Source organism: Musca autumnalis, unplaced genomic scaffold (assembly GCF_047663935.1).
Source record: "Musca autumnalis isolate F117 unplaced genomic scaffold, ASM4766393v1 scaffold_2, whole genome shotgun sequence".
NCBI classification, from domain to species: Eukaryota; Metazoa; Arthropoda; class Insecta; order Diptera; family Muscidae; genus Musca; species Musca autumnalis.
In genome coordinates, this window is record NW_027411755.1 from 109,372,780 (window position 1) to 109,389,172 (window position 16,393).

At 33.1% G+C, this 16,393-nt stretch overlaps 1 protein-coding gene across 17 annotated transcripts in view; it reads right to left on the minus strand.

Moving 5' to 3' along the window:
* Window positions 1-16,266, minus strand: part of TTLL4A (Tubulin tyrosine ligase-like 4A) — an 89,761-nt gene extending 73,495 nt beyond the window's left edge. For 2 of the 17 annotated variants that reach the window (XR_012410417.1, XM_073968794.1), the window contains exons 1-4: window positions 15,926-16,163; window positions 2,200-2,746; window positions 1,223-1,827; window positions 866-1,162 (exon numbers count right to left, since the gene is read on the minus strand). Coding sequence is in view for 12 of the 17 variants with exons in the window: in XM_073968794.1 (XP_073824895.1) it covers window positions 866-1,162; window positions 1,223-1,827; window positions 2,200-2,672 (1,375 nt within the window). In the remaining 5 variants the exon portion in view is untranslated. Of the gene's footprint in view, window positions 1-865; window positions 1,163-1,222; window positions 1,828-2,199; window positions 2,747-15,742; window positions 15,853-15,918 lie in introns of those variants that run through there. The other 15 variants (XR_012410418.1, XM_073968791.1, XM_073968798.1 and 12 more) reach the window with 13 other exon arrangements.
* Between the last annotated feature and the right edge of the window lie 127 nt (window positions 16,267-16,393).

Here is a 16,393-nt window from a genome sequence, read left to right on the forward strand (position 1 = left end):
TTCGTAGACGATTCTCTACAATTATTGTTTATTATCAATCGCTACAACGAATCTTCTGCTATGCATCTCGGCGATCTTTCCGCGAATTTGTATTATGTTTCGCTTGTTGTTAGTACAGGCGAATAATATATTATTCTTCCGAACCCCGATCACGCGATTGTTACTAAAATTTTTGATTTGGTTCCATATACATAATTCTCATATACACATTCTACATAACTTTGATATAAATGGCTCGTATAATATTATGGGTATTGACAAACACAACATGTGAAAGGAAGAAAGTGAACGGAACCAGTGTACAACCATTACAACATAAGGTGTAATTAAAAATTATAACAAATCAGAAAAGAAAACAAAAAGGGTTAAAATAAAAGACAACAAATGAAAGAAACAAAAAACAAAGAAGAATGAGAAACAAATTTCCTTTAATTTTTTTTTTATATTTGTTTCTTCTTAAGATCTTCCATATGATTCGTCAGCGAATCTTGGTCGCGATTCGCATTGCATAAACACTTACTTTAGGTTGGTGATACGCGGAAGATTTTTAGGCGATATCGGCTGCGACAAATTTATCGCCCAGAAGAATCGCGAATTATTCTTAGGCGAGAGAAAATGTTTTGCAGGGTATACTCGTATCAAGGCTAATTGAATAGGTAGTGGTGTCAACAAGTTTTGAATAAGTTATGTCAACAATTTTTTAGTTGTTGGGGAAATTACAACAAAAATAACTTCGTTACAAAGGCATTTGACAGTTCATATTCGAACAGCTGGTGTGACACCACTACCTGTTCAATATGCCTTGACTCGTATGTAACACTTGTTAGTTTGTATATATACTGTCACACATTTACAATGTACGTACTGTTATCCAAATCATTTTCACTGTCACTTTCTTCCGATGAAAATTCTTTGCAATCAAATGTTGGCTTAGTTTGCTTTGAAAAATTCGCGCTTCTATAAGAATAAGCTGATTTTGTATCTGCAGAATGGCAAGCCTTTATTATCTTAGGCACTGCATCCAGTTTGCATTCTACCAGTGCCTTTGTTTTCAATCGCTGATTTCTTTTATTCGAAACTAAGTGGGATAATCGAGGACTTTGATTGCTATAAATTAAAACACGTCGGTTTTTCGATTGAGGTGATGTTTTCTTATGAGAAGCTGTAAAAGAAAAGTTACGCATAAATACTACTCTCAGTAGTCATATTATATACAATTTACCTGTACATTTATCAGGACTATCTAGTAAGCCAGGTGAATGCTTCCCGTTTTCATCACGTGGTTCTTTACTGAGCGGCTCATCGTCGGGTCTCTCGTAATTATTTAAATAATCTTTGGTTCTTTGGCATTGATGAAATTCTTGATTTTTTCTAGCACTAGATTTTTGTGAACTAATATATTTTTCTTCTATATAATATTTTGATTTTTTGTACTCATGATTATCGATATCTTTTGAATCCGTAAAATCATGCACATTTTCAATGGCAGTGAGGTTAAATGAATCATAGGGCCAACTACTATATGCGGGGTCGTCATTATTGTTGGCAGCTTTTTCTTTAAGTACATGCTTTTCATATTGACCTGTCCTGTGCTTTTCATCTAAATTCTCATTAAAGTTATTTTGATCTGGCAGCAATTCGTAATTGTCAATTGTCAAATCCTCATTGGACTGTAAGATATTTTTGGACGATGGCATGTTACGAGTAGATGGTAGGTTTCGACGTCTAGATGTCTTCTGTGGTGTATTTGTATTTTGATTGTAAAGACAGGTATGATATTGTTGATAAACACCCTCACTACGAGAATCGCAACAATAAAAATCGTAGCTGCAATATACCAAAATATTTGTATTATAAGAATAATCACACATTTTTATTCGATGAAACTTTTTATTCATAGCGAGAAATGTAGAATGCCTATAAAATGCATGTCGTAATAAATATGATTTTCTTTAACCAAATAATACATTGTTTTGATTTATTTGTAGAATTTTGCAATTCAATTTCTCTTATGCTAAAAGTTTCATCTTCTTAGAGGATGTATCAAAAATAATATATAATATATGTAAAGAGGAATGTGTTATTTGTACAAATCAAACAAAAAAGTGTGTTGGTTTGGAATAGGTATTAAGTGATTTAAAAGTCTTCAAAAAAAAGCATGATAAAAACTCAAGATATTAAAACAGAATGTATTATTACTGTCGGCAACGATGTCGCAGCGCATGTGATTCTGATTCTTCGTTGAATCGTTGATTCAGAGATCGCTGACAATTGTTGTTTGCATTATTGCCATGATGTAACTGAACACTTTTTGGTGGTGCGCCATTCTTACAAGAGACATGCGGACTGTTATTAAGCTTATCGACAATGGTATAATTAAAAGGCTGACGACTGTTTGGAAACGGTGGTTCCTGGTGTGGCAGATTGTAGTAGGAGTTTTGTTCATGCAATATATCGCGTTGGTTGAATTCACGATTATATTGATATGCTTTCAATAGTGAATTTGGTAAATTTCCAATCCCGCTATTAAAATCTTCATATACCATGCTCATATCCTCCTGCATTTTTTGTAGAGTTGTTTTTACGTTGCATAATTTTATTCCACCAACAAAATATTCATATTCGTCGTCGGCGTTGTTTTTAGAGTTTCCAAAGTGGTAATTTGAAGACATTGTTGCATAAATTATTTAATTACTTCTAATAAGATACATATTTCTGATTAAAGGAACGTCCAAAATAGAAGATACTGAAAGTAAAATTATGCAAAAATTTAAATATGTTACACATTCGAAAAATGTTGCAATAATATACTTTTAGAATGCTAATGCTAGTACGTAGTTTAGGTAGAAGACAGGCTGTAAAATCCATACGCAATTTTCTTAAAAAAATATTTTCACAATTAAAGAAAATAAAATATTTTTGTAAATGTATGCTAATAGTTTAAAAATCGCTCGATTAAAAAAAAAACATTTTTTCTTACTACTCCAAATTAAGAAATTTAAATTTATATTGAGAAATTTAAATAATAAATATGTATGCGATATGTACTCGTCGAATTCCGTAGTCTGTAGCATGGTTTAATTAGAAAGGTTGGGTAACGCATTGTGTCAATTTATTTATTTCTTTCGAGTGTTCCTAACACTTCACAACAATATACACAATTTGAGCATTGGTCTGTAGTAAAAGTTGTGAACTGCTCTTATAGCAATTGTACGTCAAATAAAGCGACGCTAAGTATGATCACAATGGACCTCAAGGTCTCCGAGTAAAGTAGCTGCCAACAACGGTAGCTGCGCGTCCTAAAACCTAACCAAACCAAGGGACGCTTTTCGAGTAAAAAGTGGTAAAACTTGAAGATTCTTGCATGTAAAGGAACAGGCCTTATGTGTGTGTACTGTTTGAAAAATATCCAAACAATTTTAATAAAACACTGTAAAAACAATCGAATTCTACGATTTTTAAAATTATTTTTAGACATTTATATGGAAGAAATTCGTCAGTTTTGCATTGAAACAAACGTTTAATCATATCCACAATTTGATTATGTGAAGAAACGTTGACACTTCATTCCCTTTCCGCGTTTTTGTATAAAATATCCAAAAAGTTATATGAATTGAGGAAAAGCCAGGGTTCTATACTTAGAACTGGTCTGTAGAATTTCTCCGAATTATGCTACTGACATAATTTCAGACATAATTTATTTTTTAAAAAAATTTATGATATCAGGAGGATTTAGTGGATAATTCTTCATTGTTTGGCACTTAAGGCTTCCCAAATATAAAATTTCGCATAAACACTAAAAATGTGTTAGAGAATCGCACTACTGGTGATAGAAATCATCTGAGGATTGAATTTTTATTAGTCTAACAAACTCCACAATTGGACTGAAAATTTTATTCCTGATTGGTGAAAATCCATATTCAAAGCAATGCACTATAGGTAATTTGCCCAGTTGTTGAGGCAAAAAGTCGATTTTGCAACTTTTAATAATAATAATTTTTTAGTGGGCATTGAAAAAAGACCTTCCCAAAAAAAATTAATATGAATGACATTTTTCAAAATAGTGGTTTAAATTGCAGTCAAATTGAGAATTTCGAAGAAAAAGTAAAAAAATATAAATAAGAAGGCCTATTTCAATGCGTTTAAAACCGTGGAAAAATAAATCAAATATAAATATACATATGTAGAATGGAATAGATTGGCCATTGCGAGTGAAATTTATTTAATATATAATACAACTTAATCATTTTGTGTAGCGACCAAAAAACACAAAAAAAAACACAAAAAGTCGGAAACAAATATTATATTTTTCCTTAACTCACTTCATATAGACTTATACTAAATTGGCCGTGTTTGGCCGTGATTTTTCCACCTAGAACACATTACTGAAAGTCTTTTGCATTGGTATTACTGCATTTCAAAACCCGATTTTGTCCGTTTGTTGATATTTATCTGATTTTGTTAGGCTACTTCTCAATAAGAACTATTAAAATTGTGGAATTTTGGTTTGGGAAAATAAATAACAAATATAAAAATATTCACCCTTATTACGGTTGGCGTAGTCATAGACGTTCAATTGACGTAGACGTTGTCGTAGGCGTAGTCGTAAGTTAAATTTTTATGTGATGAAAAATTATATACAACGACAATTTTTGACTTTTATAGCATGTAATATCCTTAAAAAATCGAAAGAAATACATTAGTAATTGCCAGAACGGATTTCTCGTTTTAAATATATTTTTTTTTAATTGTTTCACAAACATCCCATACGGGACAAGGGAGACTTATCTCATATCAATGAGTGCACCCCGATTCATAGTAGCTCAATGATATGGGACCTACAGTTTATAGCCGAGTCCGAACGGCGTGTCCTAAGACACCACATGTAGAGAATTTTTACATGGCTGAAATACTCAGAAAATGTCGCCAACATTACTGAGGGGTATTTTGCCAACGTTGAAAATTTTGATGTTTGCCTGGCCGGGGAATCGAACCCACGACCTTCAGCGTGCAAGGCGCGTGTGCATACCATTGCACCACGTTGGCACCCGTGACCGATTTTGTAAACGACAGCATATAAAAATAGAAACAAATCAATTTTAAAAGATTTTTTGGCAATGATTATTAAAATATATTGGAAACTAACTATAATAAATACAAACTTTACTACTTTTATTCATTTGCATAAGATAAATTTCGTGTTTTTATCAGATGACAAACTTTCTATTGAAAATCTGTTAGAGTCCTCCTATAACGATGCATGCAATGCATTATTAACGTATATTTAAATATATCCATAATTGTAATAGCAATTCCTTTGAAAATGTACCCGCGGGGTCAAAATTTTTGTAACTTACTACCGAGATCGTTTTCAACAGTTTGTTGTGTATAAGAAAACTAATGAAAATTGCATTGGAAGGAGTAGCTTTGTTCGTTATATACGTAGTTGATTATAACCGTTGTTCTTTAGGAAATCCTTTATTTTCGTCGTTATTAATTTTTGCCTCAAAAACAGGCAAATTACCTATAGGAGATCCCTTTCCACAGTGACAGAATCCTTAATTGGCGACTAAGTATCGGTAAGTATTGAAATAATCATTATTTCTACTATTAATATTTATTAAAACTGTTTATCTTTATTCCCTTTACTTTTCAGGCAACATTTTTTATAATCTTCCTCTTTAATCTTATTCGAATTATGTGTTATGTTTGTTATTATTATTAAAATATCCTTCCTATGTACCTACCTACCGAAAGATTGTTATGTTAAAAGAAATATAGATATTTTTCCATTATTTAATAAATTTAATTATTCTTCCATAACTAATTATTAAGTATTATATTTATGGCCGTTTTTGACCATAATTACTTATGGCCATTAATTATGGACGTTTTTGACCATAATTAATTATGGCCGTTTTTGACCATAAACAATTATGGCCGCGTTTTTGACATAAATTCATAAATTGTTAATCGCATAAATGACATAATCGTTAATGTGTACTTGCAGAACAGGCGCTGTAAAAGAATATGTCGCTATGGGTTTCTCATTTTCATTATACCACTTTCCCTGATACAAATAACCATCAACACTGCTAGCCACGAGCAAGGCAAAACCAATGCAGCTTTGGTGTCGGGGTGACTTCAATGTTCGCCTATTTATATGTTTAGATGTCGAAATGGCACCGGGTATTTGTTGATTGCCCATATCATATTCGGGATCATCGGATTCATTATCGGTACGTTGATATATGGCTTTTAGATCCATGCAGCGTAAAATATCAACAACGCGTCCACCGCCCGTCTCTGATGTCATCATGCAATTTGCAACAATTTACGTATGTCGTATTGCACTGAACTTTCTTCGCTATATGCCTATATGCAAAATGCCTCGCAAAATGTCATGACAATGAACTCGTGCAAAATGCCATGACGCCATGACAATGAATTCGTGAAAGCGTGTGCTACCCCCTTGTAAATGTCATCGGTGATTCACCTAAATTTCCATTGATGACTTCACTTCCTCGTCGAACATTTTGCTGGGTTTATACTCAAAATTATACTTTTTTTAGAAAAAGTTTTATTGAAAAACCCAGCATCACGCCCAATGGGCATTATGGCTGGCAGGTAGTCATAACGCACAAAATTAAAAAGGAAATGCTATTAAACGTTTTTATTTCACTACAAGACACATAATTGTCTTCTATTTTAACGTTAACACCTGTAATTTTGTATTTTCTTAAAATTAAAATTAACAAAATACATGTATGTATTTTGTTTTTGTATTTTTGAACGCACACGCAGAGCTATAGGTTTCGCCCTGAAAAAAATTGGTAAACAACTCCAGCGTCTCTGCCCATTTTGATTTAGACGCTTACCAACACTGAAAATCTTTTTACGATAAAAAACACGAATTTTAGTATAAAATCACATTAAATTATAATAAAAAGTAAACAAAATCAATGCAAAAATGCTTTATTAATAATATTACATAAAATATGTCAACATTTTATTAATATTTAAGCAGATATTTGAGTGTGAATAATTATTCCGCCTCAAGTATCCCACGCAACATGTACCATACGATAGGTAATAAAAATACCTATACGACAGTACCCGATATATATCCCAAAACGTGCCACTTATATATATCTATATCTACCGAAGGGCCCATATAGTTTCTAAACGTTTTGGGACCCGAGATATCGGCTATTTTATATATACCGAAGGGCCCGTTTGGTAAATGGTCTATTTCTCCGGAACGGTTCCACGTGTCATATAGCAACATATACCATACGATAGGTAATAAAAATACCTATCCGACAGTACCCGATATATATATATCAAAACGTCCGAGACATCGGCCATTTTACATATATGCCGAAGGGCCCCATATTGTAAATGGTCCGTTTCTCAGGAACGGCTCCACGTGCCATGTAGCCATATATACCATACAATAGGTAATCAAAATACCTATCCGATAGTACCAATACGTTTTGGAACCCGAGATATCGGCCATTTTATATATTCCGACGGAGGGCCCATATAATAAATGAGCCGGCACTCGGGAAGGGCTCCGCGTGCCATATAGCTACATACATATACAATTCTAAAGGTAATAAAAATACCTTTCCGACAATACGATATGTGTATGCCAAAACGTTTTGGAAGCCCAGATTTCGGCTATTTTATTTATGTCGAATGGTTGAAGAACAAAAATCTTTGAAAAGAGGGAAAGTGTGCGTCGACCTGCAATTGCGCCAATTTACACATGGTCACATTGTACATGCATCGTTGCATTTCTATCACTTTGTAAAAAGCGCGCGTTTTTCGAAGAAGAATCAACATGTTTGCAGGCATCTACAATGGAATTCTGTAAAAAGGCATTTTTTGTTACTGAAAAAATAAATACAATTAAAATTGAAAATTATAAATGAAAACTTTAAATAAATGTTTCCAGCGCTGTTGTTATCGGTAGATCTAGCCTACCACCTTACTTTGGTAGCTAACTTACCGAAACATTTCGTAAAATATCGAAACTATGAACATTTTAATGTTAGCAATTTTTGTAGGTACAGATTCCCATTTTTAAGAATATTTTCAAGAACATATTCGTGGATCTTTTAAAAATATATTCGAGGAAATATTCGTGGATTTTTTAAAAAGATTTTCGATGAAATTTTCGTGGATTTTTTAAAAAGATTTTCGATTAAAATTTCGAAAATTTTTTTAAAAGATTTTCGAGGAAATGTTCCTAATTTTTTTAAAAAGATTTTCGATGAAATTTTAGTTTATTTTTTAAAAAGTTTTTCGAGGAAATGTTACTAATTTTTTGAAAAAGATTTTCGAGGACATATTTTGTGGATTTTTTTAAACGATTTTTGGATTTTTTAAAAAGATTTTCGAGGAAATATACGTGAATTTTTTAAAAAGATTTTCGAGGAAATGTTCCTAATTTTTTTAAAAAGATTTTCGAGGACATATTTTGTGGATTTTTTTAAAAGATTTTTTGATTTTTTAAAAATATTTTCGAGGAAATTGTCGTGGATTTTTAAAAAGATTTTCGAGGAAATATTTGTTGACTTTTTAAAAAGATTTTCGAGGAAATATCTTTTAAAAATTCCTCGAATCTTTTAAAAAATCCATGAATATTTCCTCGAAAATATTAAAAAAGGGGGAAAATTCCCTCGAAAATCTTTTTAAAAAATTCACGAAAATTTCATCGAAAATGTTTTTAAAAAATCCACGAATATTTCCTCGAAAATCTTTTTAAAAATCCACGCATTCAAACATTCGGCCGAAATCTGGGCTTCCAAAACGTATTGGCATACAAATATCGTATTGTCGGAAAGGTATTTTTATTACCTTTAGAAAGGTATATGTAGCTATATGGCACGCGGAGCCTTTCCCGAGTGACGGATCATTTATTATAAGGGCCCTCCGTCGGCATATATAAAATGGCCGATATCTCGGGTTCCAAAACGTATTGGTACTATTGGATAGGTATTTTGATTACCTATTGTATGGTATATATGGCTACATGGCACGTGGAGCCGTTCCTGAGAAACGGACCATTTACTATATAGGGCCCTTCGGCATATATGTAAAATGGCCGATGTCTCGGGTTCCAAAAAGTTTTTGGAAATATAATGAGCACTGTCGGATAGGTATTTTGATTACCTATCGTATGGTATATGGCAGGCGGAACCGTTCCGGAGAAATATTCCTCGGGAACCAAAACGTTTTGGGATATACACATATGGCCAAAATAATAAGTACATCATAGTTTATGTTTGATTGTGTGCTCCACAATCAGTTTTTTTCTCAAAAAAGATGTGAACTGCTTTACATTTCGAAACTTCTATTCGTAATCAATGATGCAACAAGCATAAAAACGCAAAAAATTGGTAATATTTTGTTTTTGTGCCACTTTTTTCTAAAAGTTCAAAATTTTGTTGGCCAAAAAAATAAGTAAATTTTGGTTTTTTTATTATTTACCAATAACCGAGTAAATTTTATTAAAGGTTGGTTAGTAATTTAGCTGTGCTAATAATATTAGACAAAAATAAAATAAAAATTAATTAGTGGATGGGATGAAATGAGCACTATTACACTGGAGAGGGAAGATTGGCGTCAAAATTAAGAAATGAGGGAAAAAATTTTCGATACTAGCCAAATCCCTGGAAAAGCCGGTGGGTTTTTTCTAAAACACATTGAAACCAAAATGAAACTGAAGAAACACGGTGTAGGACTAAAAAGGCAACAATAAACAGTTGATAGACCCATTGTTGCTCTCGCTTTAGAGACCTATTAAACTCATCTTGGGTAATTACTGTTGGCATAGGTAATGTTATATTCACCCGAATAGCTCGGAGAATACTAGGGGCTACCAAATTACCAGAATAATTAACAAAAGGCGTTCAAATGTTTCGGAAAAAAAATTTTGTTGACGAGGTCTTCCTTAGCTAACAATGATATGGGTTGGTCGGGAAAAACTTACATGGACAAAATTGGCGAAATTTTCTCTAGAGCATTGAAATAAATATGAATAAAATAAATTTATTCGGTAACAATTACGGCAAGATGAATTTCAATCTCAAGGGAGAGGAATTTCAATCTCAAGGGAGAGGATGGGTTCCAGGACAATATAATGAAGTAACTTGACTCGCCTATGCAGTAATCGGACATGAATGCAATAGTAAACCTTTGCGGACACTGAAAATAGCGCATTGGTACACAATCGTTCCAAAATAAACATCAAATTTGGAATTTTATTCAAAAAGTTTGGTATTAAATAACTTTTGAAAATTACAGCAAACTTCTAAGCAATATGCCAAAAAGAATACAAAATGTAGGTCAAAATAAAGGTGGAAGCAACAAATATTAATAATATAAACATCCCTAATTACAATCTATCCTAAAACAATTGAATATACTAATATTAATTAATGATTTCCAAAATTTAGTTATTATTTTGTCCATCAATTTTTATGACATTTTTCTTAATATCGCATTTAGAAGTTTGTTTATCTTGAAGATCTACGCAAAATTTATTTTTTAAGTGTCATTTATATTGCAAAACTTAAAATTAAACTGAACATTGTCTTACAGTGAATACATTTTCTGAATTGAACGAAAAATATGCATACTTATGTTTGTACTTATTATTTTGGCCATATCTGTATATCGGGTACTGTCGGATAGGTATTTTTATTATCTTTCGTATGGTACATGTTTCTATATGGCACGTGGGATACTTGAGGCGGAATAATTATTCACACTCAAATATCTGCTTTAATATTAATAAAATGTTGACATATTTTATGTAATATTATTAATAAAGCATTTTTGCATTGATTTTGTTTACTTTTTATTATAATTTAATGTGATTTTGTACTTAAATTCGTGTTTCGCAGAGACGCTGGAGTTGTTTACGAATTTATTTTCACAATTTCAAAACAATACAGTATAGATGGAAGAACAAGAGCCTTAACTATACGCTCTTTGACAAAAGATGGCAAAGACAAATCAGTGCTGCAAAGAGATCTTAGGGCCCAATTTACTCTCGAAACCACACGAGTTGTATGCTGCGTAAAGGATAGCTACAGTATAGTATAACACCGAGGCATTCAAGCTGCCCAACATATTCAATAAGCGCACCAGCATACATTACATGAACATTTACCCCCAGTTTATGTATTTCGAAACGAAAATGTGTGCGCATGAAAGACACCCAAACTTTAGTTTTTGAAATATTATTTCCTTTGCTTTTGCTTCAAAACAAAAAACAAATTTGAAATACACACTCAAATTTGGTAGTTTTTCTTCCGCATTCGTTTTCTTATCGACATACATAAACAGGCCCTTATACTAGAAAACAAAAGAGCTTTACTTTCTAACGGATTAACCTTAAGCTTGCTGTCATGTATCTTCTTTTGCAACAAATACATAACTAGATATACCTGAGATTGCAACACAGAGGAAAACCTCGAATCTCCTTTAAACACTAATTGAAGATCATCAGCAAAAGCGAACGGGACACACCAACTCTCCAACTTGGCAAAAAGATTATTCATGTAAATAACAAATAGGTGAGGTCCCAAAACAGAACCTTGGGGCACTCCACTACTCACAGCAAGCTGGCTTATATACAGTCTGTCGCAAAAGTTAGTATACACCGTTGAAACCAAAATGTATTAGGGATAAAAAGCACAATAACTTATCGAAAACAACAAACAATTAGTTTTATTTGAAAGACACGAAGGTCGTCTTCGGTAATAACAATTAAAAGTGCACAATATTTGCATACATTAGCAAATGTACGGTTCGAATCCAAAAAAGACCAAAATGTATGTCGCAAAAGTTAGTATACAACGGAGAATCCTCGTGGAACTGTGTAAAAAATTCTTGATATTTTTGAACAAAATGAAACTAAATCTGTACCTAAGATCATAAAGAGTATATTAATTGGTTTTAATGGCAGTTATAATGCTTATAGTGACAAGTCCAATGTACACTGGATCGTAAAATCCACAAAAATGGGTCATCTACAAATGCAACAACTGTAGCGAGAAAATTCCTAGTGTTATGTCCTGTTTATGATTTCTAAAGCCATGAAATGGTCAGAAAGCTCTAAAGTTTCAATATGGGGTGATCTTGATCGAGTTTCGACTTGTCCTTTTTGAAGAAACGGGAATTTCTTGAAGGACACCCAGACTTTTGGGGCCGTTGTCCTTTTGAAACATGTAATAATCCTTAATCCTTACACATAAGGACTTTCCTTTTCAGTTAATTTTCTTACAAATTATGTCCTTTTCACATTCCCACCAAAAATAAATAGTAGGAGAACCTCAAGTTCTGGTGTAAGCTCTACAGTGATACTCCACCACCACAGAAGAATATGATAGCTAATTTAAAATTTTAATACAGAGCTTTCTCTGGTGTTATAACGCATGGATTGTGCAAAAACGTTCTGTAAAGCTGTGTTCGCTTCACTTAGGACCAAAATACAACTAAATGGATCAGTTAGAAGTAGTTCATTAGACATTAGTAGTACATTAGACACTAGGAACACGAGAAGAATGTCCGATACTGCTAAAAGGCCGGTAGGACAGTATAACTGTAGGACTTACAACGGACCTTGAGGTTCTCCTACTATTTATTTTTGGTGGGAATGTGAAATAGGACATAATTTGTAAGAAAATTAACTCAAAAGGAAAGTCCTTATGTGTAAGGATTAAGGATTATTACATGTTTCAAAAGGACAATGGCCTCAAAAGTATGGGTTTCCTTCAAGAAATTCCCGTTTTGTCAAACAGGACAAGTCGAAACTCGATCAAATCACTCCATATTGAAACTTTAGAGCATTTCATGGCTTTAGAATTCATAAACAGGACAAAACACTCGGAATTTTGTCGCTACAATTGTTGTATTTGTAGATGTCCAATTTTTGTGGATTTTGTGATCCAGTGTACGTTGGACTTGTCACTATAAGTACTATAACTGCCATTATAACCAATTAATATACTCTTTATGGTCTTAGGTACAGATTTAGTTTCATTTTGTTCCAAAATATCAAGAATTTTTTACACCGTTCCACGAGGATTCTCCGTTGTATACTAACTTTTGCGACATAAATTTTGGTCTTTTTTGGGATTCGAACCGTACATTTGCTAATGTATGCAAATATTGCGCACTTTTAATTGTTATTACGGCAGACAACCTTCTTGTCTATCAAATAAAACGAATTGTTTGTTGTTTTCGATAAGTTATAGTGATATTTATCCCTAATACATTTTGGTTTCAACGGTGTATACTAACTTTTGCGACAGACTGTAGCTCTAATCTAGTTTCTGAATTCTTGCGCACACTTTGGCCATTTTTTTTTTGATAGAAGAGTCAAATATCTGTTTCTCGTAGATTTCTTTAATAATTCTTCTTGACCGTGTCAGGTGACGTCTTTAGTTTTTAGTCCTTCCTCCTTTTAGTATATCTACGATGGTGTACACAGTTGCTTACTAAATAGATGAGATTTCAGCGATTCCCAGATCGAATTATAATTTATAATCCTAATTGGAATAGAGCAAATACATATATCATATTTTTAAGAAGCGCATTGATCGGGCATTGTTTTTTCTGTATTGTTAACATTAGAAACAAGTGAGAAAAGGCTATAGTCGGTTCGGGGCCGACTATGTGATACCCTACACCACTACCTCTGTGCATAATCTCTTCACCCGAAAACTATTCTTTTAGGGAGATACGAAAGTTTTCACCTATCTGGCTTTTATACCAAATGACTTAAGGCGAACTGAACCAAAATAATTAATATTTAATTTTATATTTGACTACTATCGACATCCCCAACATCAATATGCTCCTATCTCTATGAGAAAATTTCGTGATGATCCGATAAAAATTCCGACCTGTAGTGTGATTGCAGAAAAAGTGGAAAAAAGGATGTATTACGGACTACTGCGATATCTCTATTATTTGACCACCTACGCCAACCTATTTTGCATAATTCTAAAGATGGGATTTTTCTACTTTCTTAGTCAGGCTTTGCTTTTAGATGGTCCCCAACCAAAGGTGTGATTGATATTCGTCATTATTATTAAAATCGCAAAATTGAAAAGTTGGGTTCTATTAGCGACTAGTGCGATATCTTCGTTTTTTGACCACCTACGACAACCTACGTTACATCATTTTAAAGGTGATATTTTCTTCTTTCCTAGCCAGGTTTTGCTTTTTATATACCCTTATAGACGCTGAGATATTTGCTTTGGAATAAAATGTTGACTTTTTCTCCAAATAAATTTTTTGCTCATTCCGACCCTTAAATATTATCCGACCATCACCAAAATCAATAGGCTTCTTTTTCTGCGAGGCCCCCATTAACCCTCAAAACTTCGTGACGATCCGATCAAAATTGCGACCAGTAGCGTGATTTCCCAAAAAAAATGGAAAAATGGGATGTATTACCGACTATTGTGATATCTCCGTTATTTGGTCACCTACGCCGACCTAGTTTGCATCATTGTAAAGATGGGATCTTCTACTTTTATAATCAGGCTTTGCTTTTTGAAAGTCCTCAACCAAATTTGTGACATTCGTCATTATAATTAAAATCGCAAAAATTAAAAGTTGGGTTTTATTTGCGACCATTGTGATATCTTCGTTATTTGATCACCTACGAGAACCTACTTTACATCATTAGAAAAGTGATATTTTCTACTTTCATTGTCAGTTTTTGCTTTTTGTATACCCCATACAGAAGCTGAGATATTTGCTTTGGAAAAAAACGTTGTCATTTTATCCACATACGTTTTTTGCCCATTCCGACCCCTAAATATTATCCGACCATCACCAAAATCAATAGGATTCTTCCCCTCCGGGACCCCCATCAAACCCAAAATTTCGTGACGATCCGATCAAAATTGCGACCTGTAGCGTGATTACAAGGTTTAGATGGACAGACGGACGGACGGACGGAAACACATAACCAGATCGACTCAGCTCGTCGAGACATTCATTTTGGTATATATAAGTATGGGTCTACGACCATTATTTCGATGCGTTACAAACTTTTTGGCCAAAACCAACTTATAATACCCTCCCCACATAGTGGTGTAGGGTATAAAAATGCAATAAAATAAGCATTTTATGGCTTAGATTCAATTCCCAGCTGAATTGCTGATTACAAAAATATAAAGTTCGTTTGGGGGATGATCCGAAAATTCCCTTCTCTAAAGGTTTGCGATTTAAAAGAAAATATTGGTCCCGTGCGTGAAATTTATCAGGCCTAATCCCATAGTAGTTGTTGTAATATTTTAATATAACAACTTAAATTTAAATCCCCCATTTAATTCCATACTTCCCGAGATATGGGCCTCTGAAGTTCCGAAAAGTTCCTTTGTTAAAGTAAGAACAAAATTTAAATTAAAAAAATGTTGTTCCTGTGCCCTAAATTGTCTCCTGTCCAATTGGTTCCCAATTGCTTTTCTATTTGCGTTATGGAGTCAGAAGGTCACAAACTTTCTGCATTAACTTCTCCTTTACTATTTATTTCAATTTACTGCTGCTGGGATCACAATGTATTTTTATAAACAAAATTACAAGAGTACTTATTTTTCATACGGCTGTTCTGTTTACAGGCCCTTGACCTTATTATTTCATATTACCACTAATTGATATACTCAAGAATTGTAATTCTTGAACTGTATACCCCACATTCTTTGCTGACCTTTCAGAAGTATTGATTAACCAAAAACCTAAAAACTTGCACAACTGAGGGTTTTCGAAAATACACTATCGCGAACAAGGACTCTTGATAAACCTATTTTTGTAACACACATAAACTTAACCCAGTTTCAAAGGATTTAAAGGGGATATACATACATACATAAATACAATACATACTACATACGATAACAAGGATACAGCAATATACAGTATAACAACTAAATCTTCAATCGGCAGGAAGAGTTACTATTATCACAATCTCGAATTTTAACTCGTTTATCTTTTTAGAATCGTTTCACAGAAGAATCGATTAAACAAAATTAAAAACATATACATATGTAAATTAATTTTAAACTTTAAATGTGTTTGGGAAAAACGTGCTGAAGTTTGTTTTCGTTTTGTTTGACGTTTTCTTGAGATTCTCACCTCTTTCGTACTATAGTTTCCTAATTCCCTTGGATTGTCATAAGTTTCGTAACTGGTTCTGATTCTCTTTTAATATTCACCACACAGATTTATAAAACCATGGCACAATTACCAGGTAGATGCATCAGCAAACAACTACAACAAAAACCAGTTCAGTACTGTGAACTGTCAAAAATGTTTTCCAAAAATAAAGCGATTCACACAATTTTTTCAACAAAATGTTGTT